This window comes from Zeus faber (assembly GCF_960531495.2).
Source record: "Zeus faber genome assembly, chromosome: 10".
In the NCBI taxonomy this organism is placed as follows: domain Eukaryota; kingdom Metazoa; phylum Chordata; class Actinopteri; order Zeiformes; family Zeidae; genus Zeus; species Zeus faber.
Window position 1 is genome coordinate 33,786,125 of NC_137199.1, and position 27,908 is coordinate 33,814,032.

A 27,908-nucleotide genomic window follows, 5' to 3' on the forward strand; every position below is an offset into this window, starting at 1 on the left:
TTTACCGATAAATCTTCGTTCAACCCTCACCTATGATCATGAGCTCTGGGTTATGCCTGAAAGAATAAGGTCCTGGATGCAGGCGGCCGAAATTAGGTTCTTCTGCTGGGTGGCTGGGCTCAGCCTTAGAGGTAGGGTGAGGGGCTCAGCGGTCCAGGAGGACCTGAGAATACAATTGCTGCTCCTCAGCATCAAGAGGAGCCAGTTGAAGCGGTTCGGGCATCTATTAAGGATGCACCCAGGGCGCCTTCCTTTGGAGGTGTACCAGGCACGGCCAACTAGGAGACCTGCGGCTGACCCGGTTTCAGGAAGTTGCTTGGGAAAAGGACATCTGGGCCGCTGCTAAGCTGCAGCCTCCACGACTTGGACCCGGATAAACGACTTGAAAACAGATGGAACAACATAGTTCAATCTATCTACTGATACCACAGAGTACAATCTATCTACTGGTACCGCATTGTACCATATAGTACAATCTATCTATTGGTACCACATAGTACAATTGAATCTTACCCTAGGATTAGGGTAACCTCAACCCTAAGCAGAAAAACAGGAAAGACTTTTCACACTCTGCTGGTCAGTGCATGAAGTGAACACAACACTATGTGTATATAATATATAAGATATAAGACATGAGATATGACCATTTGCACTGTGCTGATCTCTAAAAGAAAAAAAAAGGGGTTTTTAAACTGTAACTGCACTTTTCTATGTTTTTTTAAGTTATTACTTAAAATAACGTAGGAAAAGTCTGTGTATATATATATATATATATATATATATATATATATATACACACACACATACACACACACAATTCTTGGATTGGCATTAGCAAGAGAGCGTGAGAGAATATGAATAGAATGAGGATATAGAATAAATGGAACACAACAGGATATGAATAGAATGAGGATATAGAATAAATGGAACACAACAGGATATGAATAGAATGAGGATATAGAATAAATGGAACACAACAGGATATGAATAGAATGAGGATATAGAATAAATGGAACACAACAGGATATGAATAGAATGAGGATATAGAATAAATGGAACACAACAGGATATGAATAGAATGAGGATATAGAATAAATGGAACACAACAGGATATGAATAGAATGAGGATATAGAATAAATGGAACACAACAGGATATGAATAGAATGAGGATATAGAATAAATGGAACACAACAGGATATGAATAGAATGAGGATATAGAATAAATGGAACACAACAGGATATGAATAGAATGAGGATATAGAATAAATGGAACACAACAGGATATGAATAGAATGAGGATATAGAATAAATGGAACACAACAGGATATGAATAGAATGAGGATATAGAATAAATGGAACACAACAGGATATGAATAGAATGAGGATATAGAATAAATGGAACACAACAGGATATGAATAGAATGAGGATATAGAATAAATGGAACACAACAGGATATGAATAGAATGAGGATATAGAATAAATGGAGCACAACAGGATATGAATAGAATGAGGATATAGAATAAATGGAACACAACAGGATATGAATAGAATGAGGATATAGAATAAATGGAACACAACAGGATATGAATAGAATGAGGATATAGAATAAATGGAACACAACAGGATATGAATAGAATGAGGATATAGAATAAATGGAACACAACAGGATATGAATAGAATGAGGATATAGAATAAATGGAACACAACAGGATATGAATAGAATGAGGATATAGAATAAATGGAACACAACAGGATATGAATAGAATGAGGATATAGAATAAATGGAACACAACAGGATATGAATAGAATGAGGATATAGAATAAATGGAACACAATGGTCAGTCTGTACTTTAATTTTCCTTTGGTCTTGTTGTCCAATAATAGGCGGAGACTGTGGCGTCATCCAGTTGCCGCGATACACTGAGCCGGACACGGCAGTACCACCGCCATCTTGGTGCGGTGTTCAGTCGGCCAAAAGTAGCGCGGTGATAATCTTGTAATAATATGCTAATATATTGTAAATGCCGCAGGCTTGTACCGCACATTGGGAATGGGAGCACAAATTATAGCAAGGATTTAGGGATGGTAAGTTATGGCAACACATAAAAACAGCGAAATTGAAAAAATATATATAAAAGAAAAAGTGTGTGTGTGTGTGTGTGTGTGTATGTATGTATATATATATAGGTACAAGAACTCCTCACTTAACGACCGAGTTTCGTTCCTAGCGTGTCTAAGGGGGTGTGGCTGGTATATATAGTGCATATAGTATATGTAGGATATATAGTATAAATTGTATGTATAGTGTATATAGTAAATATAGTATATATAGTATATAAAGGGTATATATAAAGGTCGTTAAACAGGTCGGTCGTTAAGTGAGGAGTACCTGCGCACGCGCGCGCACTCACACACGCACGCACACACACACACACACACACACACACACACACACACACACACACACACACACACACACACACACACACACACACACACACACGCTCGTCAAGGAATGCCACACGGCCCTCACAGTCAAACACCTTGGAAAGATGGCGGCGCTTTGACGCATCATGGGAGGTGGCTATCACTTTCTGTTCCTCCGTGACTCAGCAGGTGAGGCAGCTTGGTCTCGAGCTGCGGTTTCTTCGCTGGAGTCTTCCTCTTCCACAAGGTAGGAGACCGCTTTTATTTTAACATTTTTAAATACTATTTAAAAATATAAGGATATTCGTCCACAACTCACAGCAGAGCGGCCACTGCTTTCCCAGGATGCACTGCTGCTACGGACAGCAGGTTAGGGACCGTCTACAAATGATATCGTTCCATCTATGTGAGGTAACGCTTACCTTAAAAGCAACAATCACAATTAAGTGCTTATGAAAATGAAATGAATGAAAGTGCATTCATATTCATTGTAAAAATAAATTATTGGAACAGGAAGTCATTAGTGACATGATACAGAGAACACGTTTCATCTCTCACGTGTCATAGACGCCACTTGACACTTGGAGTGTTGCAGCGTTTGGAGTCTTGTCAACGTTGCAAGACTTTGATTTCACTTCAAACTACGAGAAGTGACAGCTTGGTCGTCCAGGAAGAGCTGTCGACCGCAAACCACCTGTCTTATGGTGGAGTTTGGCTGTTCAGTTTGTTATTGTTTGTCTGTTTCATGGTGCCAGGTCCCCAATTTGCATATGCAAGAGTTGTGAGGCAGCAGTGTTGTAACCTCAGCATCAGTTAGAGTGATACGTGTTGTATCCTCAGCCTCAGTTAGAGTGATACGTGTTGTAACCTCAGCCTCAGTTAGAGTGATACGTGTTGTATCCTCAGCCTCAGTTAGAGTGATACGTGTTGTATCCTCAGCCTCAGTTAGAGTGATACGTGTTGTATCCTCAGCCTCAGTAAGAGTGATACGTGTTGTATCCTCAGCCTCAGTTAGAGTGATACGTGTTGTATCCTCAGCCTCAGTTTGAGTGATACTTGTTGTACCCTCAGCCTCAGTTAGAGTGATACGTGTTGTATCTTCAGCCTCAGTTAGAGTGATACGTGTTGTATCCTCAGCCTCAGTTAGAGTGATACGTGTTGTATCCTCAGCCTCAGTTTGAGTGATACGTGTTGTATCCTCAACCTCAGTTAGAGTGATACGTGTTGTGCCCTCAGCCTCAGTTAGAGTGATACGTGTTGTACCCTCAGCCTCAGTTTGAGTGATACGTGTTGTAACCTCAGCATCAGTTAGAGTGATACGTGTTGTATCCTCAGCCTCAGTTAGAGTGATACGTGTTGTATCCTCAGCCTCAGTTAGAGTGATACGTGTTGTATCCTCAGCCTCAGTTTGAGTGATACGTGTTGTATCCTCAACCTCAGTTAGAGTGATACGTGTTGTGCCCTCAGCCTCAGTTTGAATGATACGTGTTGTAACCTCAGCCTCAGTTAGAGTGATACTTGTTGTATCCTCAGCCTCAGTTAGAGTGATACGTGTTGTACCCTCAGCCTCAGTTAGAGTGATACGTGTTGTATCCTCAGCCTCAGTTAGAGTGATACGTGTTGTATCCTCAACCTCAGTTAGAGTGATACGTGTTGTGCCCTCAGCCTCAGTTTGAATGATACGTGTTGTAACCTCAGCCTCAGTTAGAGTGATACGTGTTGTATCCTCAGCCTCAGTTAGAGTGATACGTGTTGTATCCTCAGCCTCAGTTTGAGTGATACTTGTTGTACCCTCAGCCTCAGTTAGAGTGATACGTGTTGTATCCTCAGCCTCAGTTAGAGTGATACGTGTTGTATCCTCAGCCTCAGTTTGAGTGATACGTGTTGTATCCTCAGCCTCAGTTTGAGTGATACGTGTTGTATCCTCAGCCTCAGTTAGAGTGATACGTGTTGTATCCTCAGCCTCAGTTTGAGTGATACGTGTTGTATCCTCAGCCTCAGTTTGAGTGATACGTGTTGTATCCTCAGCCTCAGATAGAGTGATACGTGTTGTATCCTCAGCCTCAGTTTGAGTGATACGTGTTGTATCCTCAGCCTCAGTTAGAGTGATACGTGTTGTATCTTCAGCCTCAGTTAGAGTGATACGTGTTGTATCCTCAGCCTCAGTTAGAGTGATACGTGTTGTATCCTCAGCCTCAGTTAGAGTGATACGTGTTGTATCCTCAGCCTCAGTTAGAGTGATACGTGTTGTATCCTCAGCCTCAGTTAGAGTGATACGTGTTGTATCCTCAGCCTCAGTTTGAGTGATACTTGTTGTACCCTCAGCCTCAGTTAGAGTGATACGTGTTGTATCCTCAGCCTCAGTTAGAGTGATACGTGTTGTATCCTCAGCCTCAGTTTGAGTGATACGTGTTGTATCCTCAGCCTCAGTTTGAGTGATACGTGTTGTATCCTCAGCCTCAGTTAGAGTGATACGTGTTGTATCCTCAGCCTCAGTTTGAGTGATACGTGTTGTATCCTCAGCCTCAGTTTGAGTGATACGTGTTGTATCCTCAGCCTCAGTTAGAGTGATACGTGTTGTATCCTCAGCCTCAGTTTGAGTGATACGTGTTGTATCCTCAGCCTCAGTTAGAGTGATACGTGTTGTATCTTCAGCCTCAGTTAGAGTGATACGTGTTGTATCCTCAGCCTCAGTTAGAGTGATACGTGTTGTATCCTCAGCCTCAGTTAGAGTGATACGTGTTGTAACCTCAGCCTCAGTTAGAGTGATACGTGTTGTACCCTCAGCCTCAGTTAGAGTGATACGTGTTGTATCCTCAGCCTCAGTTAGAGTGATACGTGTTGTACCCTCAGCCTCAGTTAGAGTGATACGTGTTGTACCCTCAGCCTCAGTTAGAGTGATACGTGTTGTATCCTCAGCCTCAGTTAGAGTGATACGTGTTGTATCCTCAGCCTCAGTTAGAGTGATACGTATTGTACCCTCAGCCTCAGTTAGAGTGATACGTGTTGTATCCTCAGCCTCAGTTAGAGTGATACGTGTTGTAACCTCAGCCTCAGTTAGAGTGATACGTGTTGTACCCTCAGCCTCAGTTAGAGTGATACGTGTTGTATCCTCAGCCTCAGTTAGAGTGATACGTGTTGTACCCTCAGCCTCAGTTAGAGTGATACGTGTTGTACCCTCAGCCTCAGTTAGAGTGATACGTGTTGTACCCTCAGCCTCAGTTAGAGTGATACGTGTTGTATCCTCAGCCTCAGTTAGAGTGATACGTGTTGTACCCTCAGCCTCAGTTAGAGTGATACGTGTTGTATCCTCAGCCTCAGTTTGAGTGATGCGTGTTGTATCCTCAGCCTCAGTTAGAGTGATACTTGTTGTATCCTCAGCATCAGTTAGAGTGATACGTGTTGTATCCTCAGCCTCAGTTAGAGTGATACGTGTTGTACCCTCAGCCTCAGTTAGAGTGATACGTGTTGTATCCTCAGCCTCAGTTAGAGTGATACGTGTTGTATCCTCAGCCTCAGTTAGAGTGATACGTGTTGTACCCTCAGCCTCAGTTAGAGTGATACGTGTTGTATCCTCAGCCTCAGTTAGAGTGATACGTTTTGTACCCTCAGCCTCAGTTAGAGTGATACGTGTTGTATCCTCAGCCTCAGTTAGAGTGATACGTGTTGTATCCTCAGCCTCAGTTAGAGTGATACGTGTTGTATCCTCAGCCTCAGTTAGAGTGATACGTGTTGTACCCTCAGCCTCAGTTAGAGTGATACGTGTTGTATCCTCAGCCTCAGTTAGAGTGATACGTGTTGTATCCTCAGCCTCAGTTAGAGTGATACGTGTTGTATCCTCAGCCTCAGTTTGAGTGATACGTGTTGTATCCTCAGCCTCAGTTAGAGTGATACGTGTTGTATCCTCAGCCTCAGTTTGAGTGATACGTGTTGTATCCTCAGCCTCAGTTAGAGTGATACTTGTTGTATCCTTAGCCTCAGTTAGAGTGATACGTGTTGTATCCTCAGCCTCAGTTAGAGTGATACGTGTTGTAACCTCAGCCTCAGTTAGAGTGATACGTGTTGTATCCTCAGCCTCAGTTAGAGTGATACGTGTTGTATCCTCAGCCTCAGTTAGAGTGATACGTGTTGTATCCTCAGCCTCGGTTAGAGTGATACGTGTTGTATCCTCAGCCTCGGTTAGAGTGATACGTGTTGTATCCTCAGCCTCGGTTAGAGTGATACGTGTTGTATCTTCAGCCTCGGTTAGAGTGATACGTGTTGTAACCTCAGCCTCGGTTAGAGTGATACGTGTTGTAACCTCAGCCTCAGTTAGAGTGATACGTGTTGTATCCTCAGCCTCAGTTAGAGTGATACGTGTTGTATCCTCAGCCTCAGTTAGAGTGATACGTGTTGTATCCTCAGCCTCAGTTAGAGTGATACGTGTTGTATCCTCAGCCTCAGTTAGAGTGATACGTGTTGTACCCTCAGCCTCAGTTAGAGTGATACGTGTTGTATCCTCAGCCTCAGTTAGAGTGATACGTGTTGTATCCTCAGCCTCAGTTAGAGTGATACGTGTTGTAACCTCAGCCTCAGTTAGAGTGATACGTGTTGTATCCTCAGCCTCAGTTAGAGTGATACGTGTTGTATCCTCAGCCTCAGTTAGAGTGATACGTGTTGTATCCTCAGCCTCAGTTAGAGTGATACGTGTTGTATCTTCAGCCTCGGTTAGAGTGATATGTGTTGTAACCTCAGCCTCAGTTTGAGTGATACGTGTTGTATCCTCAGCCTCAGTTAGAGTGATACGTGTTGTAACCTCAGCCTCAGTTTGAGTGATACGTGTTGTACCCTCAGCCTCAGTTAGAGTGATACGTGTTGTATCCTCAGCCTCAGTTAGAGTGATACGTGTTGTATCCTCAGCCTCAGTTAGAGTGATACGTGTTGTATCCTCAGCCTCAGTTAGAGTGATACGTGTTGTATCCTCAGCCTCAGTTAGAGTGATACGTGTTGTATCCTCAGCCTCAGTTAGAGTGATACGTGTTGTATCCTCAGCCTCAGTTTGAGTGATACTTGTTGTACCCTCAGCCTCAGTTTGAGTGATACGTGTTGTATCCTCAGCCTCAGTTAGAGTGATACGTGTTGTATCCTCAGCCTCAGTTTGAGTGATACTTGTTGTACCCTCAGCCTCAGTTTGAGTGATGCGTGTTGTATCCTCAGCCTCAGTTAGAGTGATACGTGTTGTATCCTCAGCCTCAGTTAGAGTGATACGTGTTGTATCTTCAGCCTCAGTTAGAGTGATACGTGTTGTATCCTCAGCCTCAGTTTGAGTGATACGTGTTGTATCCTCAGCCTCAGTTTGAGTGATACGTGTTGTATCCTCAGCCTCAGTTAGAGTGATACGTGTTGTATCCTCAGCCTCAGTTAGAGTGATACGTGTTGTATCCTCAGCCTCAGTTTGAGTGATACTTGTTGTACCCTCAGCCTCAGTTTGAGTGATACGTGTTGTATCCTCAGCCTCAGTTAGAGTGATACGTGTTGTATCCTCAGCCTCAGTTTGAGTGATACTTGTTGTACCCTCAGCCTCAGTTAGAGTGATACGTGTTGTATCCTCAGCCTCAGTTAGAGTGATACGTGTTGTATCCTCAGCCTCAGTTAGAGTGATACGTGTTGTATCTTCAGCCTCAGTTAGAGTGATACGTGTTGTATCCTCAGCCTCAGTTTGAGTGATACGTGTTGTATCCTCAGCCTCAGTTTGAGTGATACGTGTTGTATCCTCAGCCTCAGTTAGAGTGATACGTGTTGTATCCTCAGCCTCAGTTAGAGTGATACGTGTTGTATCCTCAGCCTCAGTTAGAGTGATACGTGTTGTATCCTCAGCCTCAGTTTGAGTGATACTTGTTGTATCCTCAGCCTCAGTTAGAGTGATACGTGTTGTATCCTCAGCCTCAGTTTGAGTGATACTTGTTGTACCCTCAGCCTCAGTTTGAGTGATGCGTGTTGTATCCTCAGCCTCAGTTAGAGTGATACGTGTTGTACCCTCAGCCTCAGTTAGAGTGATACGTGTTGTACCCTCAGCCTCAGTTAGAGTGATACGTGTTGTATCCTCAGCCTCAGTTAGAGTGATACGTGTTGTACCCTCAGCCTCAGTTAGAGTGATACGTGTTGTATCCTCAGCCTCAGTTAGAGTGATACGTGTTGTACCCTCAGCCTCAGTTAGAGTGATACGTGTTGTATCCTCAGCCTCAGTTAGAGTGATACGTGTTGTACCCTCAGCCTCAGTTAGAGTGATACATGTTGTATCCTCAGCCTCAGTTAGAGTGATACGTGTTGTATCCTCAGCCTCAGTTAGAGTGATACGTGTTGTATCTTCAGCCTCAGTTAGAGTGGTACGTGTTGTATCCTCAGCCTCAGTTTGAGTGATACGTGTTGTATCCTCAGCCTCAGTTTGAGTGATACGTGTTGTATCCTCAGCCTCAGTTTGAGTGATACGTGTTGTATCCTCAGCCTCAGTTAGAGTGATACGTGTTGTATCCTCAGCCTCAGTTTGAGTGATACTTGTTGTACCCTCAGCCTCAGTTTGAGTGATACGTGTTGTATCCTCAGCCTCAGTTAGAGTGATACGTGTTGTATCCTCAGCCTCAGTTTGAGTGATACTTGTTGTACCCTCAGCCTCAGTTAGAGTGATACGTGTTGTATCCTCAGCCTCAGTTAGAGTGATACGTGTTGTGTCCTCAGCCTCAGTTAGAGTGATACGTGTTGTATCTTCAGCCTCAGTTAGAGTGATACGTGTTGTATCCTCAGCCTCAGTTTGAGTGATACGTGTTGTATCCTCAGCCTCAGTTTGAGTGATACGTGTTGTATCCTCAGCCTCAGTTAGAGTGATACGTGTTGTATCCTCAGCCTCAGTTAGAGTGATACGTGTTGTATCCTCAGCCTCAGTTAGAGTGATACGTGTTGTATCCTCAGCCTCAGTTAGAGTGATACGTGTTGTATCCTCAGCCTCAGTTTGAGTGATACTTGTTGTACCCTCAGCCTCAGTTTGAGTGATACGTGTTGTATCCTCAGCCTCAGTTAGAGTGATACGTGTTGTATCCTCAGCCTCAGTTTGAGTGATACTTGTTGTACCCTCAGCCTCAGTTTGAGTGATGCGTGTTGTATCCTCAGCCTCAGTTAGAGTGATACGTGTTGTATCCTCAGCCTCAGTTAGAGTGATACGTGTTGTACCCTCAGCCTCAGTTAGAGTGATACGTGTTGTACCCTCAGCCTCAGTTAGAGTGATACGTGTTGTATCCTCAGCCTCAGTTAGAGTGATACGTGTTGTATCCTCAGCCTCAGTTAGAGTGATACGTGTTGTATCCTCAGCCTCAGTTAGAGTGATACGTGTTGTATCCTCAGCCTCAGTTAGAGTGATACGTGTTGTATCCTCAGCCTCAGTTAGAGTGATACGTGTTGTATCCTCAGCCTCAGTTAGAGTGATACGTGTTGTATCCTCAGCCTCAGTTAGAGTGATACGTGTTGTATCCTCAGCCTCAGTTAGAGTGATACGTGTTGTATCCTCAGCCTCAGTTAGAGTGATACGTGTTGTATCCTCAGCCTCAGTTAGAGTGATACGTGTTGTATCCTCAGCCTCAGTTAGAGTGATACGTGTTGTATCCTCAGCCTCAGTTTGAGTGATACTTGTTGTACCCTCAGCCTCAGTTTGAGTGATGCGTGTTGTATCCTCAGCCTCAGTTAGAGTGATACGTGTTGTATCCTCAGCCTCAGTTAGAGTGATACGTGTTGTATCCTCAGCCTCAGTTAGAGTGATACGTGTTGTATCCTCAGCCTCAGTTTGAGTGATACTTGTTGTACCCTCAGCCTCAGTTAGAGTGATACGTGTTGTATCCTCAGCCTCAGTTAGAGTGATACGTGTTGTATCCTCAGCCTCAGTTTGAGTGATACTTGTTGTACCCTCAGCCTCAGTTTGAGTGATGCGTGTTGTATCCTCAGCCTCAGTTGGAGTGATACGTGTTGTATCCTCAGCCTCAGTTAGAGTGATACGTGTTGTATCCTCAGCCTCAGTTAGAGTGATACGTGTTGTATCCTCAGCCTCAGTTAGAGTGATACGTGTTGTATCCTCAGCCTCAGTTTGAGTGATACTTGTTGTACCCTCAGCCTCAGTTTGAGTGATGCGTGTTGTATCCTCAGCCTCAGTTAGAGTGATACGTGTTGTATCCTCAGCCTCAGTTAGAGTGATACGTGTTGTATCCTCAGCCTCAGTTAGAGTGATACGTGTTGTATCCTCAGCCTCAGTTTGAGTGATACTTGTTGTACCCTCAGCCTCAGTTAGAGTGATACGTGTTGTATCCTCAGCCTCAGTTAGAGTGATACGTGTTGTATCCTCAGCCTCAGTTTGAGTGATACTTGTTGTACCCTCAGCCTCAGTTTGAGTGATACGTGTTGTATCCTCAGCCTCAGTTAGAGTGATACGTGTTGTATCCTCAGCCTCAGTTAGAGTGATACGTGTTGTTTCTTCAGCCTCAGTTAGAGTGATACGTGTTGTATCCTCAGCCTCAGTTTGAGTGATACGTGTTGTATCCTCAGCCTCAGTTTGAGTGATACGTGTTGTATCCTCAGCCTCAGTTAGAGTGATACGTGTTGTATCCTCAGCCTCAGTTTGAATGATACTTGTTGTACCCTCAGCCTCAGTTTGAGTGATACGTGTTGTATCCTCAGCCTCAGTTAGAGTGATACGTGTTGTATCCTCAGCCTCAGTTTGAGTGATACTTGTTGTACCCTCAGACTCAGTTAGAGTGATACGTGTTGTATCCTCAGCCTCAGTTAGAGTGATACGTGTTGTATCCTCAGCCTCAGTTAGAGTGATACGTGTTGTATCTTCAGCCTCAGTTAGAGTGATACGTGTTGTATCCTCAGCCTCAGTTTGAGTGATACGTGTTGTATCCTCAGCCTCAGTTAGAGTGATACGTGTTGTATCCTCAGCCTCAGTTAGAGTGATACGTGTTGTATCCTCAGCCTCAGTTAGAGTGATACGTGTTGTATCCTCAGCCTCAGTTAGAGTGATACGTGTTGTATCCTCAGCCTCAGAGTGATACGTGTTGTATCCTCAGCCTCAGTTAGAGTGATACGTGTTGTATCCTCAGCCTCAGAGTGATACGTGTTGTATCCTCAGCCTCAGTTAGAGTGATACGTGTTGTAACCTCAGCCTCAGTTAGAGTGATACGTGTTGTATCCTCAGCCTCAGTTAGAGTGATACGTGTTGTACCCTCAGCCTCAGTTAGAGTGATACGTGTTGTACCCTCAGCCTCAGTTAGAGTGATACGTGTTGTATCCTCAGCCTCAGTTAGAGTGATACGTGTTGTATCCTCAGCATCAGTTAGAGTGATACGTGTTGTATCCTCAGCCTCAGTTAGAGTGATACGTGTTGTATCCTCAGCCTCAGTTAGAGTGATACGTGTTGTATCCTCAGCCTCAGTTAGAGTGATACGTGTTGTATCCTCAGCCTCAGTTTGAGTGATACGTGTTGTATCCTCAGCCTCAGTTAGAGTGATACGTGTTGTATCCTCAGCCTCAGTTTGAGTGATACGTGTTGTATCCTCAGCCTCAGTTAGAGTGATACGTGTTGTATCCTCAGCCTCAGTTTGAGTGATACTTGTTGTACCCTCAGCCTCAGTTTGAGTGATACGTGTTGTATCCTCAGCCTCAGTTAGAGTGATACGTGTTGTATCCTCAGCCTCAGTTTGAGTGATACTTGTTGTACCCTCAGCCTCAGTTAGAGTGATACGTGTTGTATCCTCAGCCTCAGTTAGAGTGATACGTGTTGTGTCCTCAGCCTCAGTTAGAGTGATACGTGTTGTATCTTCAGCCTCAGTTAGAGTGATACGTGTTGTATCCTCAGCCTCAGTTTGAGTGATACGTGTTGTATCCTCAGCCTCAGTTTGAGTGATACGTGTTGTATCCTCAGCCTCAGTTAGAGTGATACGTGTTGTATCCTCAGCCTCAGTTAGAGTGATACGTGTTGTATCCTCAGCCTCAGTTAGAGTGATACGTGTTGTATCCTCAGCCTCAGTTAGAGTGATACGTGTTGTATCCTCAGCCTCAGTTTGAGTGATACTTGTTGTACCCTCAGCCTCAGTTTGAGTGATACGTGTTGTATCCTCAGCCTCAGTTAGAGTGATACGTGTTGTATCCTCAGCCTCAGTTTGAGTGATACTTGTTGTACCCTCAGCCTCAGTTTGAGTGATGCGTGTTGTATCCTCAGCCTCAGTTAGAGTGATACGTGTTGTATCCTCAGCCTCAGTTAGAGTGATACGTGTTGTACCCTCAGCCTCAGTTAGAGTGATACGTGTTGTACCCTCAGCCTCAGTTAGAGTGATACGTGTTGTATCCTCAGCCTCAGTTAGAGTGATACGTGTTGTATCCTCAGCCTCAGTTAGAGTGATACGTGTTGTATCCTCAGCCTCAGTTAGAGTGATACGTGTTGTATCCTCAGCCTCAGTTAGAGTGATACGTGTTGTATCCTCAGCCTCAGTTAGAGTGATACGTGTTGTATCCTCAGCCTCAGTTAGAGTGATACGTGTTGTATCCTCAGCCTCAGTTAGAGTGATACGTGTTGTATCCTCAGCCTCAGTTAGAGTGATACGTGTTGTATCCTCAGCCTCAGTTAGAGTGATACGTGTTGTATCCTCAGCCTCAGTTAGAGTGATACGTGTTGTATCCTCAGCCTCAGTTAGAGTGATACGTGTTGTATCCTCAGCCTCAGTTAGAGTGATACGTGTTGTATCCTCAGCCTCAGTTAGAGTGATACGTGTTGTATCCTCAGCCTCAGTTAGAGTGATACGTGTTGTATCCTCAGCCTCAGTTTGAGTGATACTTGTTGTACCCTCAGCCTCAGTTTGAGTGATGCGTGTTGTATCCTCAGCCTCAGTTAGAGTGATACGTGTTGTATCCTCAGCCTCAGTTAGAGTGATACGTGTTGTATCCTCAGCCTCAGTTAGAGTGATACGTGTTGTATCCTCAGCCTCAGTTTGAGTGATACGTGTTGTATCCTCAGCCTCAGTTTGAGTGATACGTGTTGTATCCTCAGCCTCAGTTAGAGTGATACGTGTTGTATCCTCAGCCTCAGTTTGAATGATACTTGTTGTACCCTCAGCCTCAGTTTGAGTGATACGTGTTGTATCCTCAGCTTCAGTTAGAGTGATACGTGTTGTATCCTCAGCCTCAGTTTGAGTGATACTTGTTGTACCCTCAGACTCAGTTAGAGTGATACGTGTTGTATTCTCAGCCTCAGTTAGAGTGATACGTGTTGTATCCTCAGCCTCAGTTAGAGTGATACGTGTTGTATCTTCAGCCTCAGTTAGAGTGATACGTGTTGTATCCTCAGCCTCAGTTTGAGTGATACGTGTTGTATCCTCAGCCTCAGTTAGAGTGATACGTGTTGTATCCTCAGCCTCAGTTAGAGTGATACGTGTTGTATCCTCAGCCTCAGTTAGAGTGATACGTGTTGTATCCTCAGCCTCAGTTAGAGTGATACGTGTTGTATCCTCAGCCTCAGAGTGATACGTGTTGTATCCTCAGCCTCAGTTAGAGTGATACGTGTTGTATCCTCAGCCTCAGAGTGATACGTGTTGTATCCTCAGCCTCAGTTAGAGTGATACGTGTTGTAACCTCAGCCTCAGTTAGAGTGATACGTGTTGTATCCTCAGCCTCAGTTAGAGTGATACGTGTTGTACCCTCAGCCTCAGTTAGAGTGATACGTGTTGTACCCTCAGCCTCAGTTAGAGTGATACGTGTTGTATCCTCAGCCTCAGTTAGAGTGATACGTGTTGTATCCTCAGCATCAGTTAGAGTGATACGTGTTGTATCCTCAGCCTCAGTTAGAGTGATACGTGTTGTATCCTCAGCCTCAGTTAGAGTGATACGTGTTGTATCCTCAGCCTCAGTTAGAGTGATACGATACACCCCCACTCAGAACACCTTTGCCAGTGAGGGAGGAGGCATGAACAAATGAACAAATGAACACATGAACACATGAACACATGGACACATGGACACATGGACACATGGACACATGGACGCATGGACGCATGGACGCATGGACACATGGACACATGACACATGAACACATGGACACATGAACACATGGACTCATGAACACATGAACACATGAACACATGGACACATGGACGCATGGACGCATGGACGCATGGACACATGGACACATGGACACATGGACACATGACACATGAACACATGGACACATGAACACATGAACACATGGACACATGAACACATGAACACATGGACACATGAACACATGGACTCATGATACATGAACACATGAACACATGGACACATGGACGCATGGACGCATGGACACATGGACACATGGACACATGGACGCATGGACACATGGACACATGACACATGAACACATGGACACATGAACACATGGACACATGAACACATGAACACATGACATATGAACACATGGACACATGGACACATGGACACATTAACACATGGACACTTGGACACATGGACACATGGACACATGGACACATGAACACATGACACATGAACACATGACACATGAACACATGAACACTTGGACTCATGAAACATGAACACATGAATACATGAACACATGAACACTTGGACACATGGACACTTGGACACATGGACATATGACACATGTACACATGTACACATGAACACATGAACACATGAACACATGGACACTTGGACACCTGGACACTTTAATACATGGACAGCTCATTCTGTGGGTGCTGTGTATGTTTGGCTGTTTGAACTTGGTGCAGAGTTTTTTCTGGTTAATTCCCACAGCAAACAAGATTTGGTCTAAATACTTACACTGCCTGCGTGGTTGGCGTCAAAAACTTCTTAGACAGACAAGTGGCGTACTGTTGGTACTTCTTCTCTACAGTTTGGTACTTCTTCTCTCCAGTCTGGTACTTCTTCTCTACAGTCTGGTACTTCTTCTCTACAGTTTGGTACTTCTTCTCTCCAGTCTGGTACTTCTTCTCTACAGTCTGGTACTTCTTCTCTACAGTCTGGTACTTCTTCTCTACAGTCTGGTACTTCTTCTCTACAGTCTGGTACTTCTTCTCTACAGTTTGGTACTTCTTCTCTACAGTCTGGTACTTCTTCTCCACAGTTTGGTACTTCTTCTCTACAGTTTGGTACTTCTTTACAGTTTTGTACTTCTTCTCTACAGTCTGGTACTTTTTCTCTACAGTCTGGTTCTTCTCTACAGTTTGGTACTTCTTCTCCACAGTTTGGTACTTCTTCTCCACAGTTTGGTACTTCTTTTCTAGAGTTTTGTACTTCTTCTCTACAGTCTGGTTCTTCTCTACAGTTTGGTACTTCTTCTCTACAGTCTGGTACATATTCTCCAAAGTTTGGTACTTCTTCTCCACAGTTTGGTACTTCTTCTCTACAGTCTGGTACATCTTCTCCACAGTTTGGTACTCCTTCTCTACAGTTTGGTACTTCTTTACAGTTTTGTACTTCTTCTCTACAGTTTGGTACTTTTTATCTACAGTCTGGTTTTTCTCTACAGTTTGGTACTTCTTCTCCACAGTTTGGTACTTCTTCTCCACAGTTTGGTACTTCTTTTCTAGAGTTTGGTACTTCTTCTCTACAGTCTGGTACTTCTTCTCTACAGTCTGGTTCTTCTCTACAGTTTGGTACTTCTTCTCTACAGTCTGGTACTTCTTCTCCACAGTTTGGTACTTCTTTATAGTTTGGTACTTCTTCTCTACAGTCTGGTACTTCTTTTCTACAGTCTGGTACTTCTTCTCCACAGTTTGGTACTTCTTCTCTACAGTTTGGTACTTCTTCTCCACAGTTTGGTACTTCTTCTCTACAGTCTGGTACTTCTTCTCTACAGTCTGGTACTTCTTCTCCACAGTTTGGTACTTCTTCTCTACAGTCTGGTACTTCTTCTCTACAGTCTGGTTCTTCTCTACAGTTTGGTTCTTCTTCTCTACAGTCTGGTACTTCTTCTCCACAGTTTGGTACTTCTTCTCTACAGTTTGGTACTTCTTCTCTACAGTCTGGTACTTCGTCTCTACAGTCTGGTACTTCTTCTCCACTGTTTGGTACTTCTTCTCTACAGTTTGGTACTCCTTCTCTACAGTTATTGTGGTTGAGTTAATCAGATGTTGATCATTTGGGTAAATCAGAAGAGGAGAGAAATGGAAAAATAATGTAATTATGTTTTTACTTCGAAACACGTTCCATGGTATTCAATGTTGTATTCTCTGTTGGGAATGTAATGTCAGTGGTGGTGTTGTTTTCTCAGACTTCCAAAGAGGATGTCTTTGAACTTTTTGCCACTGTCAAACTCTTGTGATAAAAACATCCGATCTAAACCCTGACTTAGTGACTGGTAGTGGACGGCACCCTGCCGTGCTATTGTTTAGTTTCAGAAGGAGACGTCAACCCTTCCTGTGTTCTGATTGGTCAGCTAGAGTCAGTCAGGAGCCTTCACCTTCCTGAGCCTCAGAAGGCCCTGCCCACCAGCTGGTGCGTCAATCACACTATTCATCTGTGTGTGTGTGTGTGTGTGTGTGTGGGTGTGGGTGGGTGTGGGTGTGGGTGGGGGGATGGGTGTGTTTTGCAGGAAGACCTCTGAAACTGGGTGTTTTTGCAGCATGCTGAAATGCTGAGCACACACCACATGGTCTCAGCAGGTTGTGAGTCAGTGGAGAAAGTTACAACAGTGTGTTTGTCTGTTTTCCAACGAGAGAGAGATTGAGGGAATGAGCGATTGAGCTCTGCCGCAGCTGAATCAGGATTCTGCACAAGGTAACAACAGTAATAATACTATAATGATATATAATAATAGTACTTCTATCCTGAGGATACCAACACTGGTTGTGTAATGACTCTGTCAGGCTCTGAGGCAGTGATCTCATACTTCTACTGAAAATAGCTGATTCATTGTGTTGTGGTCAACTCCTGTTTCCGGCATTCTGTTTGTGGACTTAAAATTTCAAATAGACTTTTGAAAAACTCTGGAGCTGAAATTTGTTGGATGGCTTGGGCTAAATCCCTGATCTTCAGCTCGCTGAGTTTGCACACATCATCTATGCACTTCTTAACAACCTGACAAACGTCTAATATCTTATTGTTTTAGCAGAAATGTCAAGAGTTTAGCACTTTGACAAGGTTCCACTGCTTTTATAGAATACATTAAAACACGTTTGTGTTACTTGTCCATTTTCTTCTTTTTTGTGACTTTATACAGAAATATGAAAAAATGAAATAGAAGTGGGTACGCAACACATTGACGGACTAAAGGGAAGAGGTTCCAACACTGATGTATCGTTGGTAGACAGTGTTCAACTTCTCTTGATGTGAAGCTCCATGAAGCTCTGTAAAACCACTGAAGCTTCATGAATCTCCACAATGGTCCATGATGCTCCATGAGGCCACACAAGACTCTAGTGAAGCTCCATGAAGCTTATATTACGCTTCATGGAGCTTAACACACATGATTGCGGTTTCATCGATATGGTTATGTAAATTATATTTTAATACAGTGAAATGAGAAGTCCATATTTGAATTTTATTTATATTTTTTTGAATAACAGAATCAATACAGCATAATACATTATGTTGCATACAGTGGTTAGAGTATTGGACTGAGTAACCATAAGAGTAAAATATAAGAAGTTAGAATAAGAGGCAGGGAGTCTATGTTCAGGTAGGAATTTCTGAAGCATCCTCAGTATCTGGTGGCAGAAGATGGAGGCAAGCCTTCTGCGCTTAATCCTCTTTTATTAAACAGTGTTCCTCTTTCCTGACAGTAATCTCCAACATGAAACTGTCCAGCAAAGCCCAGCAGGCCTCTTCTGATCTGTCTGCCCCTAGAGGATGGGGGGATGCAGAGGATGTCAGCAAGGGCAGAAAGCTGATCAGGATAGGAGGACATGAGAGGAAGAACAGTGCCAAAGAGGAAGAGGAGGAGGAGGAAGAAGAAGGAGAAGCAGGGGTTACCCTCCACCCAGAGGAGAGAAGGATAGAATTGGAAGCATCTGCAGAGGCTCCGCTGGATACAAATCCTTGCACTGAGGAGGCCCATGTGGACCAGCGTTCACCAGGAGGTTCAGAGCTGACATCCCCAGCGGAGGAGAAGCCTCCTGGGAAGCTGGAAGCCTGCGGAGAAACCTCTGCAGGAGAAACAGCAGCAGCCAAGGAGAGAGCGCTGCAGCGGCAGCAGCTGGCCATCGAGGAGCTCGTCTACACCGAGAAGAACTACCTGCAGAACCTGCAGGTAGCTGCAGTCACCATCAGGAGCAACCTGCAGAAACTAGAGGTACCTCTGCAGGTTCTATTCCCTGTAGCTCACTGAGCAAGGCACTAACACTGCAGGGTTAGAGGTTTTATTCCTTGTGTAGTACTCTGGGCTTTGATCAAACAGAGCTACAGTATTTACTAAACATGTTTATTTGACAATTGAATATTAACTTATGTCATCATGTTATTATTAGGTCAGAAATACAGCAGGAATATTCCTTTTGTAGAGTTAAAGGAAAGATATTTGAGACATTTGAAGCCATAGATGTTTAGCACATGCATGAGAATGAATGATTCCGTTGTGATGGCCGCAGAAACACTGCTTTGTGCTTTGTGTGGCTCTGTTCTCCAACAGTGAAGAGAACACAATAGAATACATTGTTTTATAATGTATGTGTAACTTTACAACACATTATAACACAATAGAGTATTCAAACCGCATAGAATATAATATTCTCCAACATGCCATACATGCGAGGAGGCCAAAGAATATTTCCAAACTAGAAGAGTTTTGCAAGGAAGAATGGGGAAATCCCAGAAGGAGGAGTTCCAAACTGGCACAGGACCCTTTTGCTTTTTTTTAATTTTGAAACAAAAAAATTAAAATAAAAAATCTCGCTTTCAATTTTGAAGGAAGGTGGCACGTTTGACGTGATAGGATTTAGAGGTTCAGCTTTGTTTTCTTAGATCCATTTTGACCTTGACTCTAACTTTAAAAAAATATTTCAGTGCAGTAGTTAATTAGGTGTGTGTGTGTGTGTGTGTGTGTGTGTGTGTGTGTGTGTGTGTGTGTGTGTGTGTGTGTGTGTGTGTGTGTGTGTGTGTGTGTGTGTGTGTGTGTGTGTGTGTGTGTGTGTGTGTGTGTGTCGCAGCCCCCCCTTGCTGACCTCGACACCATGTTCCTCCACATCGAGGATGTAATGGCGATATCTGCCCGGTTCCTCAGTCTGGTGGAGCAGAAAGGAGTAGAACCCTGCGACCCCCTCTTCCTGGAGACCCTCTGTTAGTGACACCACTCCAGCCCCCCGGGAGCATCCAAACTGGATCACACAAAACCTTCAGTCTTTCCAAAACCACTGCATGACATCACTGTGCACTGTCCCTAACCCCACCTACCTCCCTACCCATGTTGTTGTTGCTGCAATGTTACATTTTCAGGAGGGAAACCTTTCGTAGAGTTTAAACCTCCTTTCGGAAATCCTTTCTAATTCCCCTCTCCGTTCTTTTCTTGAAGTAGAAGATTCATATTTGTCCTCTGGCAGGTGTTTCCTTCCTCAGCTTGTCCTCCGACATGGAGGTGGCCTACAGAGAGTATCTGGCCAACTACAGTCAGGTCATCGTAGTGGAGAATGGCTACAAGCAGAAGGAAGCACTGTGGAGCGACATCATCAAAGTCATCAAAGCCTCAGCGTAGGTTGATTTCTCTGATGGATTCTTAGTATGAATAGAAATCAACAAAGTAGAAATCCTGTTTTATTCTGAAGTTTAGAATTGGTTGACATGCAGCAGCTTAATGTAGCCCCTTAAACAAAATGTATTTTTACAATTTACCGCCATAAGTGATCACAATATGGTTCTCGTTTTAATTTATTGTGCTTAGAGCTACAGTGTTCATTTATAGTGTGTAGAGCTGCAGTGTACATTTATAGTGTGTAGAGCTGCAGTGTACACTGTAGAGCTGCAGTTTACAGTAGAGTTGCAGCTTACAGTGGAGCGCCAGTGTACATTGTAGAGCTGCAGTTTACAGTAGAGCTGCAGTGTACTGTGTAGAGCTGCAGTGTACCGTGTAGAGCTGCAGTGCACCATGTACTGTGTAGAGCTGCAGTGTACCGTGTAGCGCTCAAGTGTGTCCTGTAGAGCTGCAGTGTACTGTGTACTGTGTAGCGCTCCAGTGTACCCTATAGATCTCCAGTGTACCCTGTAGAGCTCCAGTGTACCTTGTAGACCTGCAGTGTACCTTGTAGAGCTGCAGTGCACCGTGTAGAGCTGCGGTGCACCGTGTAGAGCTGCGGTGCACCGTGTCGAGCTCCGGTGTACCGTGTCGAGCTGCGGTGTACCGTGTCGAGCTGCGGTGTAGCGCGTCGAGCTGCGGTGTAGCGCGTCGAGCTGCGGTGTAGCGCGTCGAGCTGCGGTGTAGCGCGTCGAGCTGCGGTGTACCGCGTCGAGCTGCGGTGTAGCGCGTCGAGCTGCGGTGTAGCGCGTCGAGCTGCGGTGTAGCGCGTCGAGCTGCGGTGTACCGTGTCGAGCTGCGGTGTAGCGCGTCGAGCTGCGGTGTAGCGCGTAGAGCTCCGGTGTAGCGCGTAGAGCTGCAGTGTACCGTGTACCGTGTCGAGCTGCAGTGTCCCGTGTCGAGCTGCAGTGTCCCGTGTAGAGCTGCAGTGTACCGTGTCGAGCTGCAGTGTACCGTGTCGAGCTGCAGTGTCCCGTGTCGAGCTGCAGTGTCCCGTGTAGAGCTGCAGTGTACCGTGTAGAGCTGCAGTGTACCTTGTCGAGCTGCAGTGTACCGTGTACCGTGTCGAGCTGCAGTGTACCGTGTCGAGCTGCAGTGTACCGTGTCGAGCTGCAGTGTGCCGTGTAGAGCTTCAGTGTGCCGTGTAGAGCTTCAGTGTACCGTGTACTGTGTAGAGCTGCAGTGTACCGTGTACTGTGTAGAGCTGCAGTGTACCGTGTACTGTGTAGAGCTTCAGTGTACCGTGTACTGTGTAGAGCTGCAGTGTACCGTGTACTGTGTATAGCTTCAGTGTACCGTGTACTGTGTAGAGCTGCAGTGTACCGTGTACTGTGTAGAGCTGCAGTGTACTGTGTAGAGCTGCAGTGTAGCGTGTAGAGCTGCAGTGTAGCGCGTAGAGCTGCAGTGTAGCGCGTACTGTGTAGAGCTGCAGTGCACCGTGTACTGTGTCGAGCTGCAGTGTAGCGTGTAGAGCTTCAGTGTACCGTGTAGAGCTGCAGTGTACGATGTACTGTGTAGAGCTGCAGTGTACGGTGTACTGTGTAGAGCTGCAGTAGGCGGTGTACTGTGTAGAGCTGCAGTGTACCGCGTTCCGCTGCAGTGTACCGCGTTCCGCTGCAGTGTACCGTGTACCGCTGCAGTGCACCGTGTAGAGCTGCAGTGTACCGTGTAGAGCTGCAGTGTACCGTGTAGAGCTGCAGTGTACCGTGTAGAGCTGCAGTGTACCGTGTAGAGCTGCAGTGTACCGTGTAGAGCTGCAGTGTACCGTGTACCGCTGCAGTGTACCGTGTACCGCTGCAGTGTACCGTGTACCGCTGCAGTGTACCGTGTACCGTGTAGAGCTACGGTGTACTGTGTAGAGCTGTGGTGTAGCGTGTAGAGCTGCGGTGTAGCGTGTAGAGCTGCAGTGTAGCGTGTAGAGCTGCGGTGTACCGTGTAGAGCTCCGGTGTACCGTGTAGAGCTCCGGTGTACCGTGTAGAGCTGCAGTGTACCTTGTAGAGCTGCAGTGTCCCGTGTAGAGCTGCAGTGTCCCGTGTAGAGCTGCAGTGTCCCGTGTAGAACTGCAGTGTACCGTGTAGAGCTGCAGTGTACCTTGTCGAGCTGCAGTGTACCTTGTCGAGCTGCAGTGTACCATGTCGAGCTGCAGTGTACCGTGTACCGTGTAGAGCTACGGTGTACTGTGTAGAGCTGTGGTGTAGCGTGTAGAGCTGCGGTGTAGCGTGTAGAGCTGCGGTGTACCGTGTAGAGCTTCAGTGTACCGTGTACCGTGTAGAGCTTCAGTGTAATGTGTACTGTGTAGAGCTGCAGTGTACCGTGTACTGTGTAGAGCTGCAGTGTACCGTGTACTGTGTAGAGCTGCAGTGTACCGTGTACTGTGTAGAGCTGCAGTGTACCGTGTAGAGCTGCAGTGTAGCGCGTAGAGCTGCAGTGTAGCGCGTACTGTGTAGAGCTGCAGTGCACCGTGTACTGTGTCGAGCTGCAGTGTACCGTGTACTGTGTCGAGCTGCAGTGTAGCGTGTAGAGCTTCAGTGTACCGTGTAGAGCTGCAGTGTACGGTGTACTGTGTAGAGCTGCAGTGTACGGTGTACTGTGTAGAGCTGCAGTATACGGTGTACTGTGTAGAGCTGCAGTGTACGGTGTACTGTGTAGAGCTGCAGTGTACCGTGTTCCGCTGCAGTGTACCGTGTACCGCTGCAGTGTACCGTGTAGAGCTGCAGTGTACCGTGTAGAGCTGCAGTGTACCGTGTAGAGCTGCAGTGTACCGTGTACCGCTGCAGTGTACCGTGTACCGTGTAGAGCTACGGTGTACTGTGTAGAGCTACGGTGTACTGTGTAGAGCTGCGGTGTAGCGTGTAGAGCTGCGGTGTAGCGTGTAGAGCTGCGGTGTAGCGTGTAGAGCTGCAGTGTACCGTGTAGAACTGTGCTGCAGTGTCTAGATTTGTTGGTCCTTGCAGGCCCAAGGTGAATGCTACGTCACTCAGCTTCTTCCTGGTCATGCCGGTGCAGCGCATCGCCCGCTACCCGCTGCTGTTGCAGACCATCCAGAAGCACAGCGCCCCCTGGCACCCTGCGGTGGCTCTGCTGCAGCAGGCCGCACACACCGCTGTTGCACTCAACTGTCGCATCAACGAGTTCAAGCGCTTCCGGGAAGTCGGTATGAGAATATACTAATGTTGGAACGAGGGTTAGGGCCTCTAACGCAGAAATAATCCAACAAAATGGTGTGTGTGTGTGTGTGTGTGTGTGTGTGTGTGTGTGTGTGTGTGTGTGTGTGTGTGTGTGTGTGTGTGTGTGTGTGTGTGTGGTTTCTATGCTGATGCAGTGCCTTGTCTGTCCTCCAGCTGATAGATACAAGAAGACGGAGACTCTGTCCATCAAGGAGAAGATGAATCGTCTGAACAGCCACAGCATCGCTAAGAAGACGTCTCGGCTCAGCCAGTTCATCAAACACGAAACAGGAATGACGGCCAAGGTTTGCATTTCACTTTTTTAACCTTCATAACTTGTAAAATATCCATATACCTGTGGACAGTGCCTTCATTTGTTCAGTTAGTTTATAAAGCTGTCTATATTTTATAGTTATTATTGTATTAACCAGCCTATTTAAAGGCCCCTGTTCTATATTTGGTGCACTTTTCACGTGGAAAAAAAATCCCTTTTAGTGAAAATGTCTGTCCATAATAGCTTGAATTAATTGTCTCAAGTAATTATATGTTGTTGAACTTAAATGTAATTTATTTGCTGTTGTTGAAACCCATCATGTTGCTCATGTCTGTCTGTTTGATAGATAACTGCTTAATTACCACCCAAATGTATTTTTAGGTTTTTATCTATATTTTGTCTCAGTGCTTGTTTAAATTGTAAAAAACGTCAATAGGTTTAAAGGCCGACCCCTGTCCTAGAGGAACGAGGAGAGGAACCAGCACCGCTTTCTAAAAGGAGATTCCAGCTTTTTAAAAGTTTTAAGCATCTGCCTTGGACTGGGTTCAGTCGCCATGAAGCTGCAGCAGAAAGTTGTGTTTTCACTGTTCTAAATGATGGAATGAACATGTGGAGGCCCAGGGTGACGGTTGGGGTCCTGCTCTGTGTCATGTTGCAGCTGGTGGACGAGCAGTTTGATGCTCTGGAAGGTTTCTACTACGTTCTGGAGAGCGGTATCTTGGAACTCCATGAGAATGTGGAGAGCTACCTGCTCCACCTCCAGGTACAGTAAATATACTCTAATAATATAATTGATATTATTATACTAATTAAAATGATATAAATATGAACACAACACACCATTGCCTATTCCAACGGGGTGCTTACCTCTGAAATATTCTTTGTATTTTCATGAATTTTCGTGTTTTTCACATCGTTGACACAGGAGGTGTGGAAATTAGACAAGAGAAACATATGGTTGTGGGTTGAAATTCTGGACCAAATGGGAATTCCAGGGCAGGTGCCCCTGAGCATGGCACTGGATTCCTCTTGTTCTATTATCTAATATCGTTACTAGGCTGAAATAAATAACCCTTTTGAACACCAGTCTGTGCAGGGACAGTTTATTATTAATATTCTGAAGCAAACATTTACTTTTCTACGAATGTTGATCACATTATGAACCCTTTCCCACATGATTTTTTGTTCCTTGTAAATAAAACAAAGGCAACAATAATGAACAAAAACAAATGGAGGATATTTCTTTTACTTGTATTATCATCTATAAAAGTATTTTAGGTGTAGTTGTGAATTCATTTGGACGATCACTAGTTTCACAGTTATTTAGGATGCTTAAGTACTGTGTTTAGGATTTATTATTCACAAGTAAAACATTTTTAACCCAAAAAATTCAGATGCTATCAAACAAAGGCCCATCCCAACAGAGACACGATAAAGTTAAATAACAACGGAGAGGCGGGTTTTGTTTTGTTCAAGTAGAAAGCAAAAGAAAAAAAATGCATGTAAAGGCAAGTTTATTTACAAAGCACATTTCAACAAGGCAATTCAAAGTGCTTGACATAAAATCCAAAAGCATTGAGACAAGTGCAAAGAAACACGTCATAAAAGGACATCGATTCAAGATTCAAGAGGTTTATTCGTCACATACATATACATAATGTTCATACGTATATGCAGTGAAATGTAATGCAACACACCCAGTGATAACACACTATGTGCTCAGAAAAACTTCTTTCTAATAGACCAACAAAGAATGCATAAAATTAATAAATAGAATTAATAGAATGCATAAAGTAAACATAGAATACGTAAAATTAAATAATAGAATACATAAAGTAAAAAATAGAATCCATAGAATGCATGAAGTAAAAAAATAGAATCCATAGAAGGCATGAAGTAAAAATATTAGAATACATAGAATGCATAAAGATAGATATTAGAATACATAGAATGCATAAAGTTAAATATAGAATACATAGAATGCATAAAGTAAAAAATAGAATACACAGAATGCATAAAGTTACAATGCATTGCGAGAAATGAATGACAGAAACCTTGTTTTACTCTTTGTTAACTATTTTGCCTCTTCCCTGAATCGTGTTTAACCTTGTCCACGTGATATCCTTGCCCTGGAGAACCGGTCTGGAGGCCTTTCAGTTATCTGATATCCCTGTTTCATATTAGCCAAAGCCGTTCTAATACAGTGCACACAAAGCCACTAATATTCACATTTCAACAAGGCATTTCAAAGTGCTTTCAATAAAACATCAGAAGCATCAAGACAAAGTGCAAAAGAAACACATTAGAAAAGGAAAGCAATAAATAAAATTCAACCACACCCTGTCTTTTAGCACAGCGTCTCCCATTGTGACAGAGTGGAACCATCTCAGTTCAGTGAGAAACTGGGAAATAAATGTAAGATGAAAACACAGAGGGGCGAAGTCACAAAAGGACTACGCAGCTTTTGCGGCCGCTTAACCGGCACAAATAACAGAATAAGAAAGCATCTAATTCACGAAGCACCGCAAATAGTGAACTGCAGCTAACTGCGCTGCCACGCAAATAGCGTCCCAGTGCGCCAATGCATGAGGTATTATTCATACATTTGGTCCTTTTCTATGCAAATCAGCCTCATTGCAAATAGCGCCCAATTCACACTGGCGCCAATACCCACACCCAGTTAGAGTGACACTATTACCGTCTGCAGAGACCTGGTGGCAACTGCACGAAGACCAAAAAAGAATGCAGCGCTTTGCGATCGACTGCAGAGAGCTGGTGCAACTAAAGCACATTTATAAGGGGTGTCATGCCCAGGTCTTCCAGTGACCCATAAATAATATTTTTACATTATTATGATAACTATTATTACTGTCACGGCATAGTAGATAGTGTAACAGGCAGAAGTCTGTGGTTTTCAAAACACACTCCATAAGCAACTTGTTGAAACTGTGAATAATTTATTGTACAAAAAGGCGTTTCAAAGGTTGACAAAACCGTTTTTTTAATTCCTATTTAATCATACTCAAAAGATCATGAAAAATAAAAAATAAATAGTTATAGGGAATAGTGATAAAGTGGTCAAAATTGGCATTGAACCACAGATGGCATCTAATCTGCAGGACCATGGACAGGTCTGCAGGTCGCGGCCTCAGGTGCAGCGGTCCGGAACTTGGTAGAGCAAAATATATTTAATTAACTGTCATATGTCATTTCTACATTGTAATATTAAGAATCAGTGACAAGTAGAATTTTTTCAGTAAAAATTTAAATAAATACACATTTTCATGCAACTGGTATTTGGGAATAATACCTTTAATTATAGATTTACTCGTACAATTTAAATGTTTTATAGTCACTGCACATACACAAAACCTAAAAATACAAAATAAACCCACCCCGGGGTTGGGGTTAGGGAGAGGGCACCCTATCACTGGGGCGTGCATACGTCGGTACCTTTTGGCGGGGGAGAAAGGTGCGCAAAATGCACCTGATTGCGCCCTCTCGCGTCCTCTCTCGGGTTGTCGTCCTAGACGACCTTGGGCACTCTTTAAGAAGATAAGAAAATACTACGAAAATACTACTGCTTCTACATTGTGCTTCAGCTTGAGGTCACAGATCCAATAACAGTTTCTAGATCCAATAACCAGCTGCATTTAATGTCTGCCTGTCTGTCTTTCTGTCTGTCTGCAGACCTTCTTGTCCTGCAGACCAGAGGAATGTGACCTGGATTTGGACGGAGATAAACCAGCCATCTGCTTCAAGGAGATCCACACAGCGCTGCGCCAATGGATCTTGCCCACGTTTGTACGTCACGCACACTTTGGGTTTATATTCCTGGGATGAGGTTTGTTTCCATGAGGTTTGTCTGAACCGAAGGTAGGGAGTTGGAACCTCAGAGGAATTCTTTACAGAACACAAAAAACAGCCTTCTGCTCTCTTGCTCCACCAGATGAACAGGACTGCAGCTTTTTTACTTATGCCAAACCACAGGGGGCTTTCTGAGCTTCCAGACCAAAACATCCAAAATATAAAATTAAACTTTTTCGCTGTCTCTTTGCTGTACAGGAGAAGAGGATGCGCACGTTGATCCACAAGCCGCTGTGTGCCCTGCGGGACCTGCTGGTGGGTCCCAGGAACCTGATCCGGAAGAGACTGGACAAGCTCCTGGACTATGAAGTGATCGAAAACCGGACCATTCTGAGCTACGAGGAGCAGGCTGTGGCCAACACCTACAGGTACAATGTAGTACACTGTAGAACACGCACATTTTGGTATTTTTTAGTAT

At 44.4% G+C, this 27,908-nt stretch overlaps 1 protein-coding gene across 5 annotated transcripts in view; it reads left to right on the forward strand.

The window, feature by feature from the left end:
• Window positions 1-2,575: 2,575 nt before the first annotated feature.
• The window catches only part of arhgef37 (Rho guanine nucleotide exchange factor (GEF) 37), a 54,404-nt gene continuing 29,071 nt past the window's right edge, over window positions 2,576-27,908 (forward strand). For 3 of the 5 annotated variants that reach the window (XM_080007993.1, XM_080007997.1, XM_080007996.1), the window contains exons 1-9: window positions 17,056-17,237; window positions 18,242-18,750; window positions 19,604-19,733; window positions 19,994-20,141; window positions 23,137-23,336; window positions 23,524-23,654; window positions 24,282-24,386; window positions 27,314-27,427; window positions 27,689-27,858. In XM_080007993.1, coding sequence (XP_079864119.1) covers window positions 18,253-18,750; window positions 19,604-19,733; window positions 19,994-20,141; window positions 23,137-23,336; window positions 23,524-23,654; window positions 24,282-24,386; window positions 27,314-27,427; window positions 27,689-27,858 — 1,496 coding nt within the window. In that variant the 5' untranslated portion in view covers window positions 17,056-17,237; window positions 18,242-18,252. Of the gene's footprint in view, window positions 2,677-2,781; window positions 2,799-17,055; window positions 17,238-18,241; window positions 18,751-19,603; window positions 19,734-19,993; window positions 20,142-23,136; window positions 23,337-23,523; window positions 23,655-24,281; window positions 24,387-27,313; window positions 27,428-27,688; window positions 27,859-27,908 lie in introns of those variants that run through there. The other 2 variants (XM_080007994.1, XM_080007995.1) reach the window with 2 other exon arrangements.